Raw genomic sequence first — 18389 nt, 5'->3', positions numbered from 1 at the left:
CAGTGTTCTTTCCTGACCGGTTTTGGCAAGGCCAGACCATCAGCCGCAAACCTTCATCCATTTGGCTCTTCAAAGCCTGATGCTCTGGTACCGCCTGGCTGTTCTTCCGTGCTGGGCAGCAGCAGGTGCCACTCAGCACCAGATCCTGTATCGGCAAAGCTCAGCAAGTTGGGGTGATACATAGCAGTTTACTGCTTGAAGAAGTGCTTGTAAACGTGTCACAGGCTTTTTGCGGAGGCAAATTGAATGTAAGTAACTTTCTGAGAGGGTGCCCAGGGTTCCTAGGGGATATGCAGGGCTCAGGGTAGGGCCTTGGCCTGAGCTGCCTGTGCTTCGAGGAACAGGCTGCAGCACTGCCTCGCTTCAACAGTCGAAAACATCCAGATTTCCAGCGCAACAGTTACTTGTTAAGAGGAGAAAACAGCTCATAATTTATTTTCAGAAATGAGGTCAAAACAGTGCAGCTGAGGAGGGAAGTGACTGCTGCAGCGGGGCTGGTAATCAGATACAAAGCCTCTCCCCGCTAGATTAAATCCAGCTTCAGTCAGCAGTGACTGAAATCTTTCCTCGTTTGACAGTTGTTCGCCATGGCCTTTGCGGTGCTGGCTTTGCTCAGTACCATCTGAGTCGGTACTTGCATAACCAGCATGCTGCCGGCCTCAGCCCCGCTACCTGTGAGGGGCCTGCTTGGCGGTCCTGTGAGAGAGCCTCATGAGCATCAGAGGATTTGGGGCCGAACACGATTTCTTCCTGAGAGAAAGTCCTCAATTCTGTGTTTCCAGCTCTGTCGGTAGACAAGGGGCGGTGGGGTGGAGGTTGTGGTGAGGATCTGAGGTGCGGAGCAGCCGTGGTGCTGCCGCAGCCTTGTCAGAGCCTCAGCAGCTGCTTGGCCTGGGCCTGCCTGGTGGACCTGTCCCTTCTCCTGGTCCAGGCCTGCCCTCAGGTTCCCTCCTCACAGCCTTCTCTGAAGCCTTCTTCATGTCCGCCCCTGTGTGCAGATTCACACGGGGTTAATGCCTTGAATAAAAGAACATGTGTGTCTTCTGCACGCTCCCTTTCCTTGACCATTGTGGAGTTAAAGAAAACCATACAGCAGACGTCAGATCGCTGCCCATAGGTCGTTCCCTAATGCAGCCCCTCTTCTAGTAATTGATGTTGCTTTTCTACAGATCCATCCGGGGAAGGATGTGCTGAGATCAGGCATTTAAGACCTGTCTCTGCTTTTCTTCTCTGGCATGGTAGCAGCTTGGAGTTGTTCCTGTTTTCTCCCCTTGAAGTATATTGACATTCATATTGAAGCTTCGTTTCCATCTCTTATTTCTGAGCTTTCAGGTGCTGTTGTCCTAGTCAGAGAGGTGGAAATTTCAAGGAAGGACCTCTGCAAAAGTACCTGCTTGGAGATGCACTGATGCAATGCAAGCACCAAACACGGTGTTCGCTTTGTGTGGGTTTTATGGCTGTTGGATTTGCCTGGGTTCTGCAGTTTAACGTGTGCTAGTCCTCGGGGTTTCCCTCTTATCTCTTTGTATGTGAACAGCCATGGCTCGGGCTTCCTGAGCCTGGGGCCTGAGGTGCTGACTGTGGGCTGTGAAATCCCTGCCCCGCTGAGGAGTATTAACCCAAAAATGAAGCGAGGCGAGTCGGAGTGTCCGCACGAGCTGTCCTTCCACAGCTGATGCTGGTGGGCAGGAATGGGACCGACATCCCCAGGGACTGAAATACAGAGAGGAGGGAGGGAGACAGACACCTGCAGGAGGACGAGAATGGGTGTGAGAGGGTGAAAGGCAGAGTGAAAGGGCAAAGGTAGAGCTCCTTAAATAGATCAGATTTCCCCACGGCATGGGGGAAACCTCTGGCACGAAGGCGGCCCTGCTCCAACGAGTCTGCTGCTTAGGTACTCGCTCTCTCAGCGTGCTGAGTCCTTTTGGCTACCAGCGTTTTCGGATGCCTTACGGCGGGATGACAGCCCTGAGGAGTAAAACAAACCAGGAATGTGACTGCTGTCATGTGCCGGAGGCACGCTGTAGTAGTGACCTGGGACGGGTGGTGGGGTGAAGCTGGGGTTGGATGACAAGGGAGGGGAAGGATTTCCTGGAGAGGAAAATTGCCTGGCCAGCCCTTTGGAAAATGTAAGCGTGCACTGCTGAAGGGCACGTGGGCTCTTTCCTGCAGCACCGTGGAGCTGGGTGTTGAGAGGAGGCATCAGCTGTGACTCGTTTCACAGCCAGGCAAAGCAGGGCACCCCGTGCCGTGCTTCTGGGGCTGGTTTTGCAGGGGTCTGGTGGATGAGGGAAGTTTTAATCAGCCTGCAAACAGAAGTTGGAGTAGTGAGAAAAAACGAAATGTGGGAGGCATTCCTTTCTCTTATTCTAATAGCATCAGTCTCTAGCGGGCCTGCAGTGGAAGGGCAGAGGTCTGGAGTTATTTTTAATCTTTGTCACTTTGCGATCTAACTGTGAAAGGCAGAAGAAAGCCCGTGTTGTGTGAACTGCTCCACGGGAAGGAGAGGGTTAGTCTGTGAGTGTCTGGAGAAAGCCGTGATGGTAAGGGTTTGAAACTCTCCAGGCTGTGCTGTGTGCTGCAGTAATGTTCAGCTAAAAGCATCACCCAGTGCCAGTGAAGGCAATGGAAATTATATGACCAAGTGGCAGAAGGAGCAGGAGCAGGCCCATGGCAATTTATTTTCCATCAGACAAGAGCCATGAAGTCATTAGTTATTTTTTTCAGAAGGTTTTGGTAGGTGTGCTAGAGAGTACTGTACTATCTCTGCTGTGCCATGTATGCAGGAAAAGATTAATTCCCAGGTTAGCAAGATAAGAATTATGATGAGACAGAAGTCTGAGTCAGACGCAGGGGGGAGAGGCAAATGCTGCAGGCTGAAGCCATCCTTGGACTCCTGTTGAATTCTGAGAAGAGCTAGAGAGAGGGAGACTTTTTTTATTTTAGTCTTTTAATTACAGAAGAACAGAGGTTTTGAAACACATGAATTTCAGAAGCAAAGAAATTGCGAATTATGGCTTCATTCTCTAGCTACAGCTACCCTGAGGATTTGGAGTACTTTGCAAATATTTAATTACTCTCACCTCAGTGCCCTTGTAAGCATTGCAGAAAATAAACAGAAGTAAGCTGTGCTGTGAGACTTGCAGTCCAGCTGCAACTCTGATGCCTTTACTAGCAGCTCTAGAGCTGTTTCCTTCACTGCAAGAGCAGAAAACTGAGGATAATATGAACTGGTAAATTAAATACAGTGCAGGTCCCAGGACCTGAGTCCTAAAGACTCTGCTCTGACACTCTTGTAACCTGCTACTCTGAAGCTCCGAAGTGGCATACTCTGAACACTTGCCTTCTTGCTGAGCGGCCGTGGCTGTGTGCGGCATTACAGTGTGCATTCCCCTGGCGCCAGCTCTGGAGCTCTCATGCGTATGCAGTAAATGGATATCCTAGTGGTCTTTACGTGCATTAATATTCTGTCTCTCAGTTACCCGGAGTATGCAGATGAAATCACTCACAGCGATTTCAGCAGGGCTCTGCAGGCCAGGATTTAGATCGGTCTTTTCATCAGTTTGGACCTCTAGTGATATATTTGTAAAAAAATAAATTGGGGGGCAAAGGGGGAAAGTGAGAGGTAAAGAAGGGATGTTCCACGGGGTGTTTTTCTGCTTTAGTGTATTACAGAAATAAGGTACACAGTGAAGTCACTTACAGCAAGTGAGCCAGGAAAATCTTTGCCTCGATTCCACCTTTTTTTTTAAACTCGTGTTGGAAGAGTGTATCATAAATCATCGCAGAAGCAACAACTTGCACCGTTCTGCACTCCCCCAAGCTGCTGCTTTTAAGAAGCTGACATTTAGTGCAGTGATTGAGTACGAAATCTGTAGTGTGAAATTAGGCATCAGAGCAAGCAAGCAATTACTTCCAAACCTGTGTTTGTATGTTGCGCACACAGCATTGCCCCTCCCTTCTCTCCTCCCTTAATTTCCCTCTTATTTTCCTTTGCCTGTCCAAACGTAAATCCTTCAGGTCAGGGCCTGTGTTATCTGTTATATTTGTCTGGTGCTACCAGAAACAAAACACGAACGACGACAATAACGCTGCGGTTTGCAGCTTCTGCTGTGCAAAGCAGGCGGCAGTGAACGAACCCAGGGAGAGGGCGCTGGGGCAGAGAGCAGTTATAGCAGCCTCTCCTCTGCTTTGATGGAGAGACACAGTGCTGGCTCCTGAAATATCACCACAGAAAGGCAGTTTACAGCTTTCTGCAGCAGCAGGGGAGAATTTAGCTCAACTTGAAACAAAGCAGCAAGGAAAGCCTACACTGGACAACTGAGATTAATGTGGAAAGAGATGTTGCATGTTAGCTTTAGCAGCCAGACCCAGCTTTGCTAAAATGAAAAAAAAAACAAACGTTATTTCCTTAAAGCCTCTGATGCTGAACACAAAGTCCTCTGTGAAAGTTTAAAATGCCAGGTGGTGTATTAAGTAAATAAAGTCGTCCTGCTGTAGGCATTGTTTCTCACAGCAGCCGGCTATAACCAGCGCATAGTACAAGTGGCCATGTGAATCTCTGCCATGTGATGTAGTGCTATGCCTGCCTAATGTGCTGATACCGGGCTGGGAAGTCAGCGGAGGCTTTTCTTTCAGCGGTTATCGTTGTGTTGATAAGGGTCAGCTATTGCACGTGGCTTATTTGCACGGATTGGCGCACACCCATGAGTCATCTGGTTTGGATCACGACAAGAAACCGGGTGTTTGCACAGATGTCACGCGTCTTTACGGAGCAGATTGAATGAAGAGGACTGATTGATTTTCATTCTAGTGACTTTTCAGATTTGTATCACGGGACTGCACAGTTAGCTTTAGTTATAACTCGGTGGCTGCCCTGAGGCAGCGCTTGCACAATGTCACATCCCATCAGCAGCAGTCCTGGGTTTGCGTACAGCAAGAGTCCTTTGGAAGGCGGCAGTCTTGAACTCCTGTTGTTCTGCTGTCAGCAGCGGGACTGGAAAGTCAGCCAGGTGATTCAGAAAGTGCAAGGCTGGTATTCCCAGCCTTCTTGACCCCATGCTCTGTGGGTGATGGATGCACAGGAGGGTAAAGCTTTGCTCACATGCTCTTCTCAGAGGGATGCACAGCCAAGTCTCCTGCTTCTGCTTCTTGTGGTTCTGCGGGGCATTTCCCCATGGTGCTGTTACCTGCTGAGGATCACTGTTAATGCTTCGCTCCCATCAATGCCACTTGCGCCGGCAAGGTGCGTGGTTCGGTGTCTCCGACCATGCTTGCTGGCCACAGCCTAGTGTCTGGTAAATTCCTGGTGTCGCATCTCTCAACATAATTACCGCACTGATCTCACTGCTGCTGCCTGGCCAGGCACTTACTCAGTGGCTGCGTCAACCGTGACCAGGACCTCTTCATTTATCACCTGTGAGGTTGTCAAACAGCGGTGGAATTTGCATTTGTCTTGAAAAAAAAAGAAACAGCCATCCTTTGCCATCCAGCTCGTGGCTCACCGCCGCTTCTCTGCTACAAACTGCACCTGGTGCTCTCCAGTATTTGCAAGACAAAGGGGAAGGGGTCACAGAAAGCTGAGAGTTAGAGACCAGGCTGAGACCTCCGTCACAGCAGCACTTCCTGCCCATGAGAACCTGAAAAATCACACTGTGAGGAATGTTTTCTTCTTTGAAAAGCAGCAAATTCATAACTGTATAGATCTCTGGATCCTATGCACTACTTTCTGCAGCTTGCCTGTTGCCCTAAAAGCCCAAGTTCACAGCCCTTAACAGCCGTGTCTCTCCTGACAATAAGGCTCCCTGGTGTATGTGTATATTCTGATATAATTTTCTCTGCTGAATATAGGAAAAATGCAAGTCTGTTGGAAACAGGCAATGCAAAAAACAAAGTTACAAAACTTATCTAGCTGGGGAGAGTAACTATTATGAACTAAGCATGAAAGCACAGGGTCACGGTGGGGGTTTGGATCTCAAAAAGTGCTCCCTGTGCTCTCTGTTTGCCCCACCAGCCTCAGAATATCCTCAGGGCTGCAGAGCATTTGGTGCGACCTGATGACACGATACCGGTCCATGGCACATGAAGGCACCAAAGGTAGCTCAGACCAAAAGTCTGTCTGGCCCAGTGTTTTGTCCTGGATGGGGGAAAATAGAGGGTGCCTGGGCAACAGAGCAAGAGGAAAAGTGTGGAGTTCATAATTACCCGATCACCAACCTGACTGCATCAGTTTACTGCAGAGGGACTTGGGGTCCCATCCCTGGCAGTGCCCAAGGCCAGGCTGGATGGGGCTGGGGGCAGCCTGGGCTGCTGGGAGGGGGCCCTGCCCATGGCAGGGGGTGGCACTGGGTGGGCTTTGAGGTCCCTTTGAAATTTGAAATTGAATCAATTACAAAGTGCAAAGCTTGGGGCACTGAGAGGGCAGAAACCAGCTGCAAGGGTGCTCCTGCAGTGGGACAGGGAAGCTCTGCAGGTGAGATCCCAGGTGGTTGGGAGCCCGTCAGACTGATCCAGCCTGCTCATGCAGTGACTTGAAGGATATATTTTACTCCTTTTTTATTATTATTATTAATAGAAAGATCATTTTGGAAACAACCAAGTCTCTCACTGAACACTGCACCAGCTAGATGAAGAGCCATGGCATTGCTTCATTAAGATTGAAGCAAATGCAGTTAGGATAGATGCTGCTCCATCATACTTTGGGTTATAATAAGATTGTTTTTCAGGTTTGTTTTTAACTAATGTGTTTTACAACATTTAGTGTCAATGTCACCAACACAGCTTGAATAGAAACAGCCATTTACCTGCTTATGGGCTCATAGTTTTACTGCCATTAAGTGGCATTAAACTTCATTTCACATAATTTGCATCAATTTGCTTATGTGTCAAAATTAACATAGTATTGTGTCTGAAGAGTGAATCAGCTTAATGAACAGCAGGCTCAACTCGGATTCACTTGTGCTTCTGACTACTTAAAATTCAACAGCCACAGCCTGCCTACTTCTCTGTTTCACTGCCAGCTGAAGAATGCAAATGAAAGGACGATGTTGTCCTGGGAAGGAATCAGACAAAAAGTGTCACTTGGAGACACTGCAAATGGAAACTCCCCACCACCACCACCTTTTTTTTTTTTTTTTTTTGAAGATGTTTCAGTCTAAATGGTAAATGAATACATCCCTATGTAGTAACCTGGAAAGCTATTTTTTATTGTTAGCGATGGCATTATCTGCTTGCTCAGGTAAAGGACAAGAGAATACCGAAGTGTGATTCCTAGGAAGATGCAAACTGTGAAAGTGATTTATTTTTCATTGCCAGTAACTTTCACCAGTTTTAGCAACTCCATGTTAAGCGCATAAATACAAATGAAATGTTTGACAGCAGGCTGCTGGCTATATCCTTTGGACTCTCAACAGGGCAGTGCAACTCTGTCCAGACCCACCCTTTTGTAAAGGATCATTAGTTCATCCCTGAATTCTCTAGCAGCGTAACTTGTGGGCAGGAGGCTGCAAAGGTCCGTGGGGGCAGGGGTTGTTTTTTTTTTTCTTTCTGGAAAGGGGTTGATTAGAGCTCTGGGCAGAACTACACATAGCACTGCAGATAAATAAAAGGGAGGCTCTGGCAGGAATCACTGGGCTGTGAGCATCCTTCCTCCCAGAAACCACCAGATGCATCCTGCCAGGTCAGGCATGAAATGCAGGTGACAGAATTAATTGTGGGTGTCACCCGGGGAATGTAGGAGGGCAGCCACCCTTCTTCTCTTGGGAGTATGGGAATGACAATGGAGCGCTTTATCCTTTCCTGTTATGTATCTGTGGAAGGATGGTGTGAATCCGAATGCCCAAGTAGGTGGATGTAAAATTTAATACCATGCAAAATAAGGGCTTTATTTAAAAGAAATAGTTGCACATATCTCAAGAAGCAAGGGAAGGTAGCAGCATTATTTTTGTATGCGTGTGACTAAGTAAATGCCAGTTAGTGTTGCATGCTATCTTGGGCCAAAGCTGTGGGCTCTGCTGTTACAGGAGTATCTTCTCGGAGCTCTTGCATCCAACCTGTGATGTGCAGCTAGATCCAAGCTGAGGCTGTGCAAATAAGCAAAGAATTGAATGTTGGGCCATCGCTGCTTACCATCACAGACAACACTGTCATAGAGGAAGACAACTGAAAATTGCCTTATTTTGATCAAAATTAAGACTAGTACTATTTAATTCTGTTACAATCAAACATGCATATTCTAAGAGTAAAGATACACTATAATATGTGGGTTGCTTCTTTACGTGGATTCGATTAAGCAGTACATTTGTATACTCTTGAGATTATTTTTATTCATATGCATATTCAGTTACACAAATATTAGGACTTACGACTCATCAGTAAGGAGACCACAAAGTTATCCTCTTTTTTTGGACTTGTTTGCCACCAGGAATGAAGTGGCAGGATGAACCAGAAAAAAGCAAAACACTTGGACTGTTTATGTCCTTTTATGACAAGGTTACCCAGCCAGTTAAAGGAAGCCAGTAGATGTGATTTCTTGGGGATTTTAGTAAAGCTTTCGATACAGTCTCTCGCAGTATCCTTCTGGACAGAATATGCAGCGTACAGCTAGACAAGTACATAATATGATGGGAGAACAATTGGCTGATGGGTCAGGCTGAAAGGGTTATAGTAAATGGGGTTACCTCAGGCTGGCAGCCAGTCATTAGTGGGGTTCCACAGGGCTCCATTTTAGGGCCAGTTCTCTTTAATGTTTTTATAAATGACTTGGACGTAGGACTCAAATGCACACTAAATAAGTTGGTGGGCGATACAAATTAGGAGGTGCTGTTGACTCCTTCGAGGGTGGAGAGGCCTTACAGAGAGATCTTGACAAGTCAGAGAGCTGGGCAATCACCAACAATATGATGTTTAACAAGAGCAAGTGATGGATTATGCACCTGGGAAGGGCAACCCTGGTTACAATGTGCAGACTGGGGAATGAGAGGCTGGACAGCAGCCGTGTGGGATGTGGGGAGCCAGTCCCATGGGATGTGGGGGTTCTGGTTGACAGCAAGATGAATACGAGCGAACAGTGTGTCCTGGCAGCCAAAAGGGCTGGCTGTACCCTGGGGTGCATCAGGTACAGCATAGCTAGATGCTGGAGGGAAAGGATTGTCCTGCTCTGCTGTGCTCTGGTGCGGCCTCACCTCAAGTAACATGTGCAGTTTTGCGTGCCACAATATAAGGAGGACATAAAACTATTAGAGAGTGTCCAAAGGAGGGCTAGAAATATGATGAAGGGTCTGGAGGGGAAGACGTGTGAGGGGCGGCTGAGGTCCCTGGGTTTGTTCAGCCCAGAGCAGAGCAGGCTGAGGGGAGGCCTCATGGCGGCCTGCAGCTCCCTCACGAGGGGAGCGGAGGGGCAAGCGCTGAGCTCTGCTCTCTGGGGACAGCGACAGGACCCGAGGGAATGGCATGGAGCTGGGACAGGGGAGGGTCAGGCTGGGTGTTAGGGAAAGGTTCTGCACCCAGAGGTGGTCGGGCACTGGGACAGGCTGCCCAGGGCAGTGGGCATGGCACTGAGCTGCAGGAGTTCAAGAAGCTTTTGGACAACGCTCTCGGACACAGGGTCTGGTTTTGGGGTGGTTCTGTGTGGAGCCAGGAGTTGGACTTGATGGTCCTTGGGGTCCCTGCTAAGTTGGGATATTCTGTGATTCTGTTATAAAACTAGACTGGGACAATAGAAAACATGGGACAAAACCTTCTGTTGGCCAGTGATAAGTAACTGATCTACTAGAATCTCCACCCCCCCCCCCCTTTTTTTTGTCTAAAATTGTTTTATTAATCTAATGGAAAAAAGTAAGAGTATTTTTTTTTTTAGTTTGCTAACATGAAAATACCACACTTGATTAGTCATTTCATTGTCTGATGAACGAAACATTAGCATTAGAGATAATTACTTGGCATATCAGTTAATCTCCTTATCAGAACCGGAGGAGTATGCAGGCAACCTCAAAGACTGTTTCTTCTCCAAAATCCTAGATACATACTGCATTTTTTCAGCCACATTATAGAAAAGTCTAGAAATGGTGGCAGGCCTAATTGTTTAACATGTACTTTCTTAAAAACAAATTGTTTTCAGCCATAGGATACAAGATGTATCTTGTCTCTTCAGTTTCTTCTCTAGTAGGCAAGTGCAGCTACTGCAAATATATGTACCTATGTATGTAAATATATGTAATATATTTACACCAATGCCATCTGTTTAGAAGGCAGTTCAATAGGATTAAGTTAACACAAAGTTCTGTTACTCCTGAACTGATTTGAGTTTGGGGATATATTAGAGATTTTCATCCTTTCATATCACAGGCTTTCATAAAATTCTTTGTAGGGTTTAGGATATTGAGTTGTATCATAGCAGCTAAGTCTTTTGTTTTAACAATCATAAAACTATTTAGCATTTCCTACAGGATTATTCCTTCAATCTCAGTATTATAGAAATGTAAACAAAATATATACCACAATAATGCCATGAGGGAGGCTTTTAAATAGCAAATGTTGAAAACATCTAATTACATAATTTAATCAAATTCTCTGCAAAATAATTATGACTTTCCCTCCACCTCTTTGAGGAAATTGAGTCATAGAAAAATTAAATCTCAAATGTGCCTCGCTTTGAGTACTTATGTTTTAAGAGTCCAGGAGAAACAGACGGTTCTGAGGATCAAAGTGCTCTCAGTGAAGTTGCTGGAGTCACAGACACTCGTCATCTATAAAAACTCGTGCCAAGTTTCCCAAGCTGCCATCCACGAGGAAGTTCACCATCAGTGAACATTGTTATAAAATGGAAGCCACACTGTCTGTAAGGAACTTTTCCTGGCTGTGCTGTTACACATTTATAATGAGGTGACAATAGTTTCCATGAGATGTAAGAGATGTTACTTCCTTGGTCTCCTTTGATCCACATCTTCCAGTGTCCTATAGCTGTCCTCTATACTTGTATGCCAGCCTTGTTAGGACTGTGAATATGTGGTTCCCTTATGTCTGGTAATTACTCTTTTGGCAGAGCTTGCTGATACTGGAAATCGTTTCTGTAGACTTGCTGATACATTAGCACATAATGAGCACATCCCAGCAGTAAGACTTTAAGATCTAATGGTGTTTTTCTCCCTTTTAGTGGTTTTCCATTTGCAACAATTACAGCTACCATCCACCTCAAACCTCAGTCTAAGTGCTTAGGAAACATTTGTACACCCATAAAAACACAGAAGATAAGAGCATCTTCCCCAGAACTGTTTATCTAAGTGTGCACGCAAAAACCGTCATTTTAATCCTTCAGCATATGGAACACTCCCCAGCCTCACTGAAATCAGGAGAAGCTAAGGACATTCAAAACAACCAGGGCATTTCTTCTTGCCTCTCCTTGTGGCATGTCACATTAGCCAACATTTGTATCTGCCTCATATATATATATCTGCCTTATATTTATATAACACCCACTCCCCACTGGATCTGTGATTACTGCTGCTTGATCAGCAGAGCTGCAGGTCTCTCTAACGAAGAGAAGGAGTGAATATTGATTCCAATAAAGATAAATTTTTTCAGTGAGAGTTAGGATTTTCTTGAAATAAATAAATTACACTAGAACACTAATACCACTACAGATAAAACATCTTAGAGCTTAATCATTTTGAAAGTTCCCTGATGAGTGATTCTATTGTCTCTTCATATGTAAAAGCCATCAAGAAAGGTTGTTTTTAATGAACAATGATATTAAAAGAACAGTTACCTGAATTCCTCATTAATTCCTAGATATGTCAGGAGTAATTATTTCTTCAAGTAATAAATCCCTTCCTGAGTCACTGGATCGCTAGTCTTCTGACTCTAGCATCTTAATAAAACTGAGTTTTATTGTTTACCTTCCATAAATACAAAGTTTCCTTTAAAATGCTGTCTCCTGGGGTAGAACAGTGGTACTGAGAAGTAATGAACATCCTTTGAGGTCAATGGAAGTCAGGATACAAAAACATTGCTGAGGGTTCATTCAACCAGGGTTCTTGATGTGAATAAGACATTTGATTGCAAAAGTGCTTTGAGAATAGAGTGAGCTGTACTAATACGTCTTGCCCTAGGTTGAAAGCAAGAACCAGCAGAGACTGAGTGTAAACCAGTGCAAAGTATTTGAATGGAGGTGTGCAAAAGTCTCTGGTGAAACCTTGAACGCTTGAACCAGTCTTGCCACGAAGATGCATTGTCATGTTCCGAAACATTTGTTTGAATGGCTTGGGATTTTCTGCATATTAAAAGCTATCTGTTCCTTGTCAGTGGACTTGAATCCACTATGGACTAACTGATTACCTACACAGATCTCTGGAAGTACAGGAAGTGAACCAAATTCAGAGGTCCTATAGGTGCCTATAGCCCACTTAAAAATTTGAAGCTCTGCTCATGCTGGCATAAGAGAATCATCCTTTGTTTGCTGACACACAAACAGATCTATGTCATATACATGTATAAGTATGTTATAACAAGAAACAAGGATGTTGTAATGAATTTTGTTATTGGAAGTAGATGTCTGCTTGTTCTTAAATGGGTAATAAATACAGCTTAAATTACCTGTTTAATCACAGCTCAGAACTGCCTTAAGAACATAACCTAAAATACAGCTGGGGTAGATACATGTGTCAAATAAAAACAGGATGCTCACAAGACAAATGATCTGCTTCTGATAATGATTTTCAGCAAAAGATAAGAATAGTCTTTCTCCTCAAAGGCTGCTGAAAACAATTCTAGTTTGTATGAAGGCATTGCCACGAGCTTTATAGAAAGCAGGCTGAGGCTCATGGGAAATATACCCTGTTTCATTTTGCCTCTGCACCTAATTTTGTTCTAACTGTTGGGTGAGACAGTTAGCATAATCGAAATGCAGAAGCAAGCATTAAAGCTCTAGATCGGCTTGCTATGAGATAGAGGTAATCCTGAGATTCGCAGGAGTATTAAAATTGCGACAAGAAAGTAACACCACTGCTTAGGATCATTTTAGAAATAAGGGACCAGACGGGAGGTTAATATAACACAAACTTAGAGCTCTCTTATCTTGCCACTACGCCTCCCTGTATAATGGATCACACAGTTCACCCAGCTGAATGATTAAAAAAGTTTTAATGGGAAGGCAGAGCAATTCCTTTTTATAAGTGGGAGGATGAGATACATACTGTTTGTCTGCAGAAAAGTGATGGAAAAATACAAGTTTACTGTAAAGCTGAGATTTCTATCTGCTTTTCTTCAGAAATGATTTTTAGTAATTATTCTTTTTTACAGCCTCTGGCCTCTCTTCTTCTCCATCTACCCCAACACAAGTGACCAAGCAGCCCACGTTTCCTCTTGAATCCTATAAGCATGAGCCCGAGAGACTAGAAACACGGATTCACTGTTCTTCACCTCCGGACACAGGGCAGAGATTTTCTTTGCCTCCCTCCCAAAGTGCAGCCAAGCCTCCTATAATGACACCATCTCCCTGTGCTACCTCAAAAACAGTGAGTAAAACTTGTGTCCAGTTTTCCATTGGAAAATGTACAGTGTCGTGTGTAATTGTTTCTTGTACTACAAGCTAGAGCTTGTGTGCCCATACAGCGGAAGAGCGAGAATGATTTCATGCGCCTTTTACTCCAGACTTGTCTCGGCATCTCAGCGTTCGGTTGACAAGGCACTAGGAATCCAAAGGTGGTAGCTCCTCTTGTGATTTAACCAAATAACAACTAATTTTTGCACTGTTCCCAGGTGAGCTTTGCAGTGGCTACAGATCCCAGAACACATTGCTGAAATCCCACTTTAGAGAAGGATAAAATTTTATTTAGGTTGGTCTTCCATCTCCCTTAAAAAGAGCTGATGAGGGGTCTAGCAGCCAAGGAGAGTATATCAAAAAGAAATTCACAGTAGGGGCTACAGGGTTTTGAGTTCTTGCTGCCTCTGGAGTCTGAGGTGACTGGGACAGCTGCTGTCTGATGGCACTAATTGCAACCACACTGTCTGCCCCACCTGAGTGCAGAGGAAAAAGGGCAGAAGTACCAGGGTATTTAAGCAGACTCCAGGTAGCAGTGGTGTCTTCACAGGAGTGGTGTCTTTGGTTCCTGGGAATGCATGAACTCAGCAGTTCCTGGGAATTGTGAATTCCAACCTCTGATGTTCTCTGTTGCAACAACAGCGCTGCAAGCCTTTGTCGTGCCTCCTCCCTCCCTCGGCAAGCCTGAGCCTCAGGGGCATCACTGTTCTCTTCTTCTGCGCTCCTCTGCCTTTTTGCTCTTTCTTTTTTCCTGTTCATTTTTTTCATTAACTGTACCTTTCTGTTCAACATTCCCCTGCCACACAGAATTAGAAAATGCTGTTCTGTCTCCAGAGTTAACTACCCTGTATTTATCTTTCCCCAGCTTTTCCTCTTTTCCTTTCTCAGACGGTAAAATCTTTGACGTTTTCTGTATCTAGAAATCTAGAACCGTAAAGGACAAAAAGGTTCCCGAGCTCTGTTTCCCTCTTGAAGTACTACAAGTTCTGTTTCATCCCAGCTCTTACTGACTGCTCTTCAGGCAGGATGTCTCTGGACATGCTAACACAGCAGTCCCCAACCTTTTTGCTTTTGTGTCAGTAGCTCCCCAGTAGCGGCTGCAGCTGTTGTGCTGTGTGGTTATTAACGGTTCAAATACCACTTTCAAGTGGTTCGCAGCCATCCAGTAAAACACATGCCCTCGTTTGGGGAGCCCTCCTCTACTGGCTAGGAAGTTTCTGACTTTTGACCTGCATTTTTTCATTGGCAGCTTATGACCATTTGCTCTTATAAATAATAGATGTTTTCATTCACTGCTCGTTACATCCTGTCGTACCTGTAGCCAACCTTTGTTTTTCTTGACTAAGTAAGCCAAACTCTCCTTGCAAAACACAGACCTTCTGTTCTGCTGCTATGCAAAAATAAATAATTAAAAGTATTGAATAAAATAAATCCTACGCTTATAGTCAGGAACTCCAGCAGTAACCCTTCTCCAGACTACTCACTGCCTTTTCATGTAAGAAGTAGCCTTGGGATACACAAATTCTGAAACTTAAGAGCTTGCAGGACACAAATATATGTCTGGTAGGCTTCAGTCTATCAGTCATATTATTTGCATGTGAATGTGGTTTTCTCTGTTACGCAGCTACAGGGGAGTCTTTGTACCTGTCAGAATAGAAATGGGGAAACAACATCATCTTAGGACATTCCAGCATCTGAAAGACTGAAAAGTCTGTTTTGTTTTTACTTATTTGCTGACTGGGACAATACGAAGTTAAGTGAAGATACCAGAAAGAAGAAACAGGCTTCTTGGCAAGTATTTATCAGCTGCTGAGGTTGTGTATCTGTACACGAGAGAATCTGGATGAAAACTCGGTATATTGGACTCAATTATCTCCTTTTCAAAAGACACAGACAAATACATATAAAATACACAGGATGCACAACACCTGATTATCTTTGTTTTGTATCCTCTGCTCTCATTTATATCTGAGAAGAGTGAGCATGCAGGGCTGCCAGTGAATCGTTAGGTTTCTGTTTTACTTGGGAACAAATGTCAGCAGCTACAGATCAGCGAGGAACGAAACAAAGCCGTTGACGTTTAATTTTCAACAGGGGCCACAGAGAGAGATTTGTCACGCTCTCCTAATGGGAGAAACTGTTCGGAGGGAAAGGCTAAGTTTCTGCAGAAGGGCACAAAGCTGAAGCTGATGGGTGTTCACTCAGGACTGTTCTGTCTTTCAGTCCCTGTAAGTTATTTCGCTTGCATTCCTTCACAAATATGACAGCAGTAGGCCAACAACCCTGATTTGAATACTGCATTTCAGACATTTCATTTATTCTTAGTTGCGTGCTAACAAGTGCTTGTTTTCACAGTGCAAATGCCATAAACAGATCTGTAAAAAGCAAACTCAAGTTCTTGTTGACTTAGATCACTGCTTCTTGGCTTAACGATTCCAAATATCTTAAAAACACTATAAATTATATGACAAAGGGTTTCGGAGTGGACATGCTGTTAGATGTTCATTTTAATGACAGGGAAGCTTTTATGTTGACAGCTGAAACAAGGAACTCTTATCTGCAGGGCTCTGTCAACTTAAATCTCATTGCATTGTTTAATTAGTGATGATAATGTGTGAGATCCTAAAACTATTATAAATTATTCATGATTGCCGTACATATTGCAATAGCAAAGAGGAATCCTTGGGGCCAGAGGTGGAATTATTATTATAAACAAAAACCAAACCAAACAGAACAGTGGATGAGGATAGGAACTTGCATATCAGGACTTGGAATTAAACACATTTTTATAAGAACATGCATTTGAAGCTGATTGTGTACGCGTTTTTTATATCTCTGAGACTGTGGAAGTGAATAGTAAAATCTGTTGAATAATAGAGAAGACGTGAAAGAAAGAATCAAAATATTTATTTCCTGGCAGACATAATCAGGACTTTCTTGTTTCAATAGCACTTCGCTTGCATTTCACAATGATTTTTAAGCCTGAACAGAGGGAGATGCTGCTTGTACGAGTATCATCTTAACACAGTATACAAATCTAAGCAATTAACCCCATGCTAAATGGACATCTGTGATAATCACTAAGGCCTGGATTTATCCCACCTAACTTTAGAAACCTATGTGAGCTGCTTAAGTGGGGAGTATGGTAGCTCTGGCTGTCTCTGTATGTCAGAGAGGCATTCGCAGAGGATAAATCAGATCTTAAGTGGGTTGAACAGCCCTTTGCACTGATTATCCAGGGGCTGAGTCCAGGTTTTGCATTTCGAGCTGAAGCGTTTCTGTTAGGTGCCCAAAGCTAGATGTGATGAGCCTGTGACAGACCATTGTGGCAGCTCTTAGAGGCTTTCCCCTGGGAGTGTAGGGGTTCCTGGTGGTTGAGCTAGAAGGTTAGAATGAGAAATTCACCTGATAAGAGATCAAAGCTACACCAAAAGATTAGCGTGCACCACATTAAATGGGGAAGGAGCAACTTGATTTTTCACCGTGCAGTTCATGACTCTGTACTTTGGCCTTGTGTTGTTTGGACTGTGTAACCTTCAGGCAGTTAAGTGGTGAATGATAACTCTTGTCTAATGTGACATTACTAACCATGAAAGGAATGTAGAGAGGTTGCAAATTCAATAACGAACGTGTTTTCCCTGTTTCCGCTTTGCCCCTGTTTTGAAGCGGAATGTAGTACGTTGAGCTTGGTGGGCTTGGATCCTTTTCATTTTGGCCTTTCTTCTTCCACTGACGCATAGGACACTGTGAAAATAACAGCATTCCCTGTCTCCTGCAAACACAAGCATTTTTGTGGCCCATCATTTCCTGGCCTTTATGAGTTTCCTCTTTCCCTGCATGAGGAGAGTCCAGGCCAGAGAGAAGATGCCAGCTCCAAACTGAGTTCTCTTTTGGTGAAAAACAGGACTGGGCTTCCTTTGCTTTGAAGAAGTAACGAAGGCAGAACACACTTACAAATGGCCCCTTCCTTATGGTCGTAGACTTAACTACTGCTCTCTAAAGCCTACTAATTTCCCAAAACTTTCTTAAAAAGGAGGTATCTCAGCCAGAAGGCTGTCTGAGACTTAGGCTAAGCTTGTGTCAGTAAATCCTCTTAAAAATGCACGTGTAGGACACAGGAGAGACTGGAAGAATGCATCTGTATCCATTTTACACAGCCACTGCTGCTCCAGTGTATGGAACAGCAGAGGTATAACCTACGAGTGGGACTCTCCCTTCCAATCACAGACACACAGAGGGAAAGGGAAGATTGTTTCAGCAGCTACCTGTTTGTTAAACAGGAGCATTTCCCTGTGAGGTTATTCATGCTGTTTCTTAGCCAAAATGTAGTAAAGTCAAAAACAGGGCTCATAACTTGTTCGGCGTGAAAGACTATTACATCACACCCTGCTGCTGGCAGGCAGCCTGGGAACCAGGATATGTGCAGCAGGTCCTTCAGTTTGGCTCTCTCCAAAAAGCCATGCCACCTATCAGAGCTCCGTAATCAAGCTGGCTGATTAAAGAGATTTAAATCTGATGAAGAGAACAGAAAATGTTCTTTGATTCTGATGCTGACTTTAAAAAAAAAAAAAAAAGGAAGAAAAAAGTATAGGCTGGGAAAAAAAGGAATCCAGTCTGCAAATATACAAGAACTCCCCATTTCAGCATTCATGTGGTTTAAGGAAATATATGAGTGCCAAGGCATTACTATGATTCAGCTTTGATTTACACCACAGTAAACTGATCATAAAAATTAGAGCCAGCAAGGCTGTCATTTACCAGTAAGAAAGCTCTTGCAGTGTTGTGTCCAGACTAGTTTTAAGTGCTTTAATACCAGCACTCCTTCTGGGAGATGATTCTGTTCTGTAATGGA

At 44.4% G+C, this 18389-nt stretch overlaps 1 protein-coding gene across 3 annotated transcripts in view; it reads left to right on the top strand.

Moving 5' to 3' along the window:
• The window catches only part of PRKAG2 (protein kinase AMP-activated non-catalytic subunit gamma 2), a 218302-nt gene that overhangs the window by 132942 nt on the left and 66971 nt on the right, over positions 1-18389 (top strand). For all 3 annotated transcript variants that reach the window (XM_040546201.1, XM_040546202.1, XM_040546203.1), the window contains one exon: positions 13297-13511. In XM_040546201.1, the coding sequence (XP_040402135.1) occupies positions 13297-13511 (215 nt within the window). The remainder of the gene's footprint in view (positions 1-13296; positions 13512-18389) is intronic.

Source organism: Cygnus olor, chromosome 2 (genome assembly GCF_009769625.2).
Source record: "Cygnus olor isolate bCygOlo1 chromosome 2, bCygOlo1.pri.v2, whole genome shotgun sequence".
Lineage (NCBI taxonomy): Eukaryota > Metazoa > Chordata > Aves > Anseriformes > Anatidae > Cygnus > Cygnus olor.
Note: the sequence above shows the minus strand (reverse complement) of the source record. Positions and strands in the feature narration are given on the sequence as shown.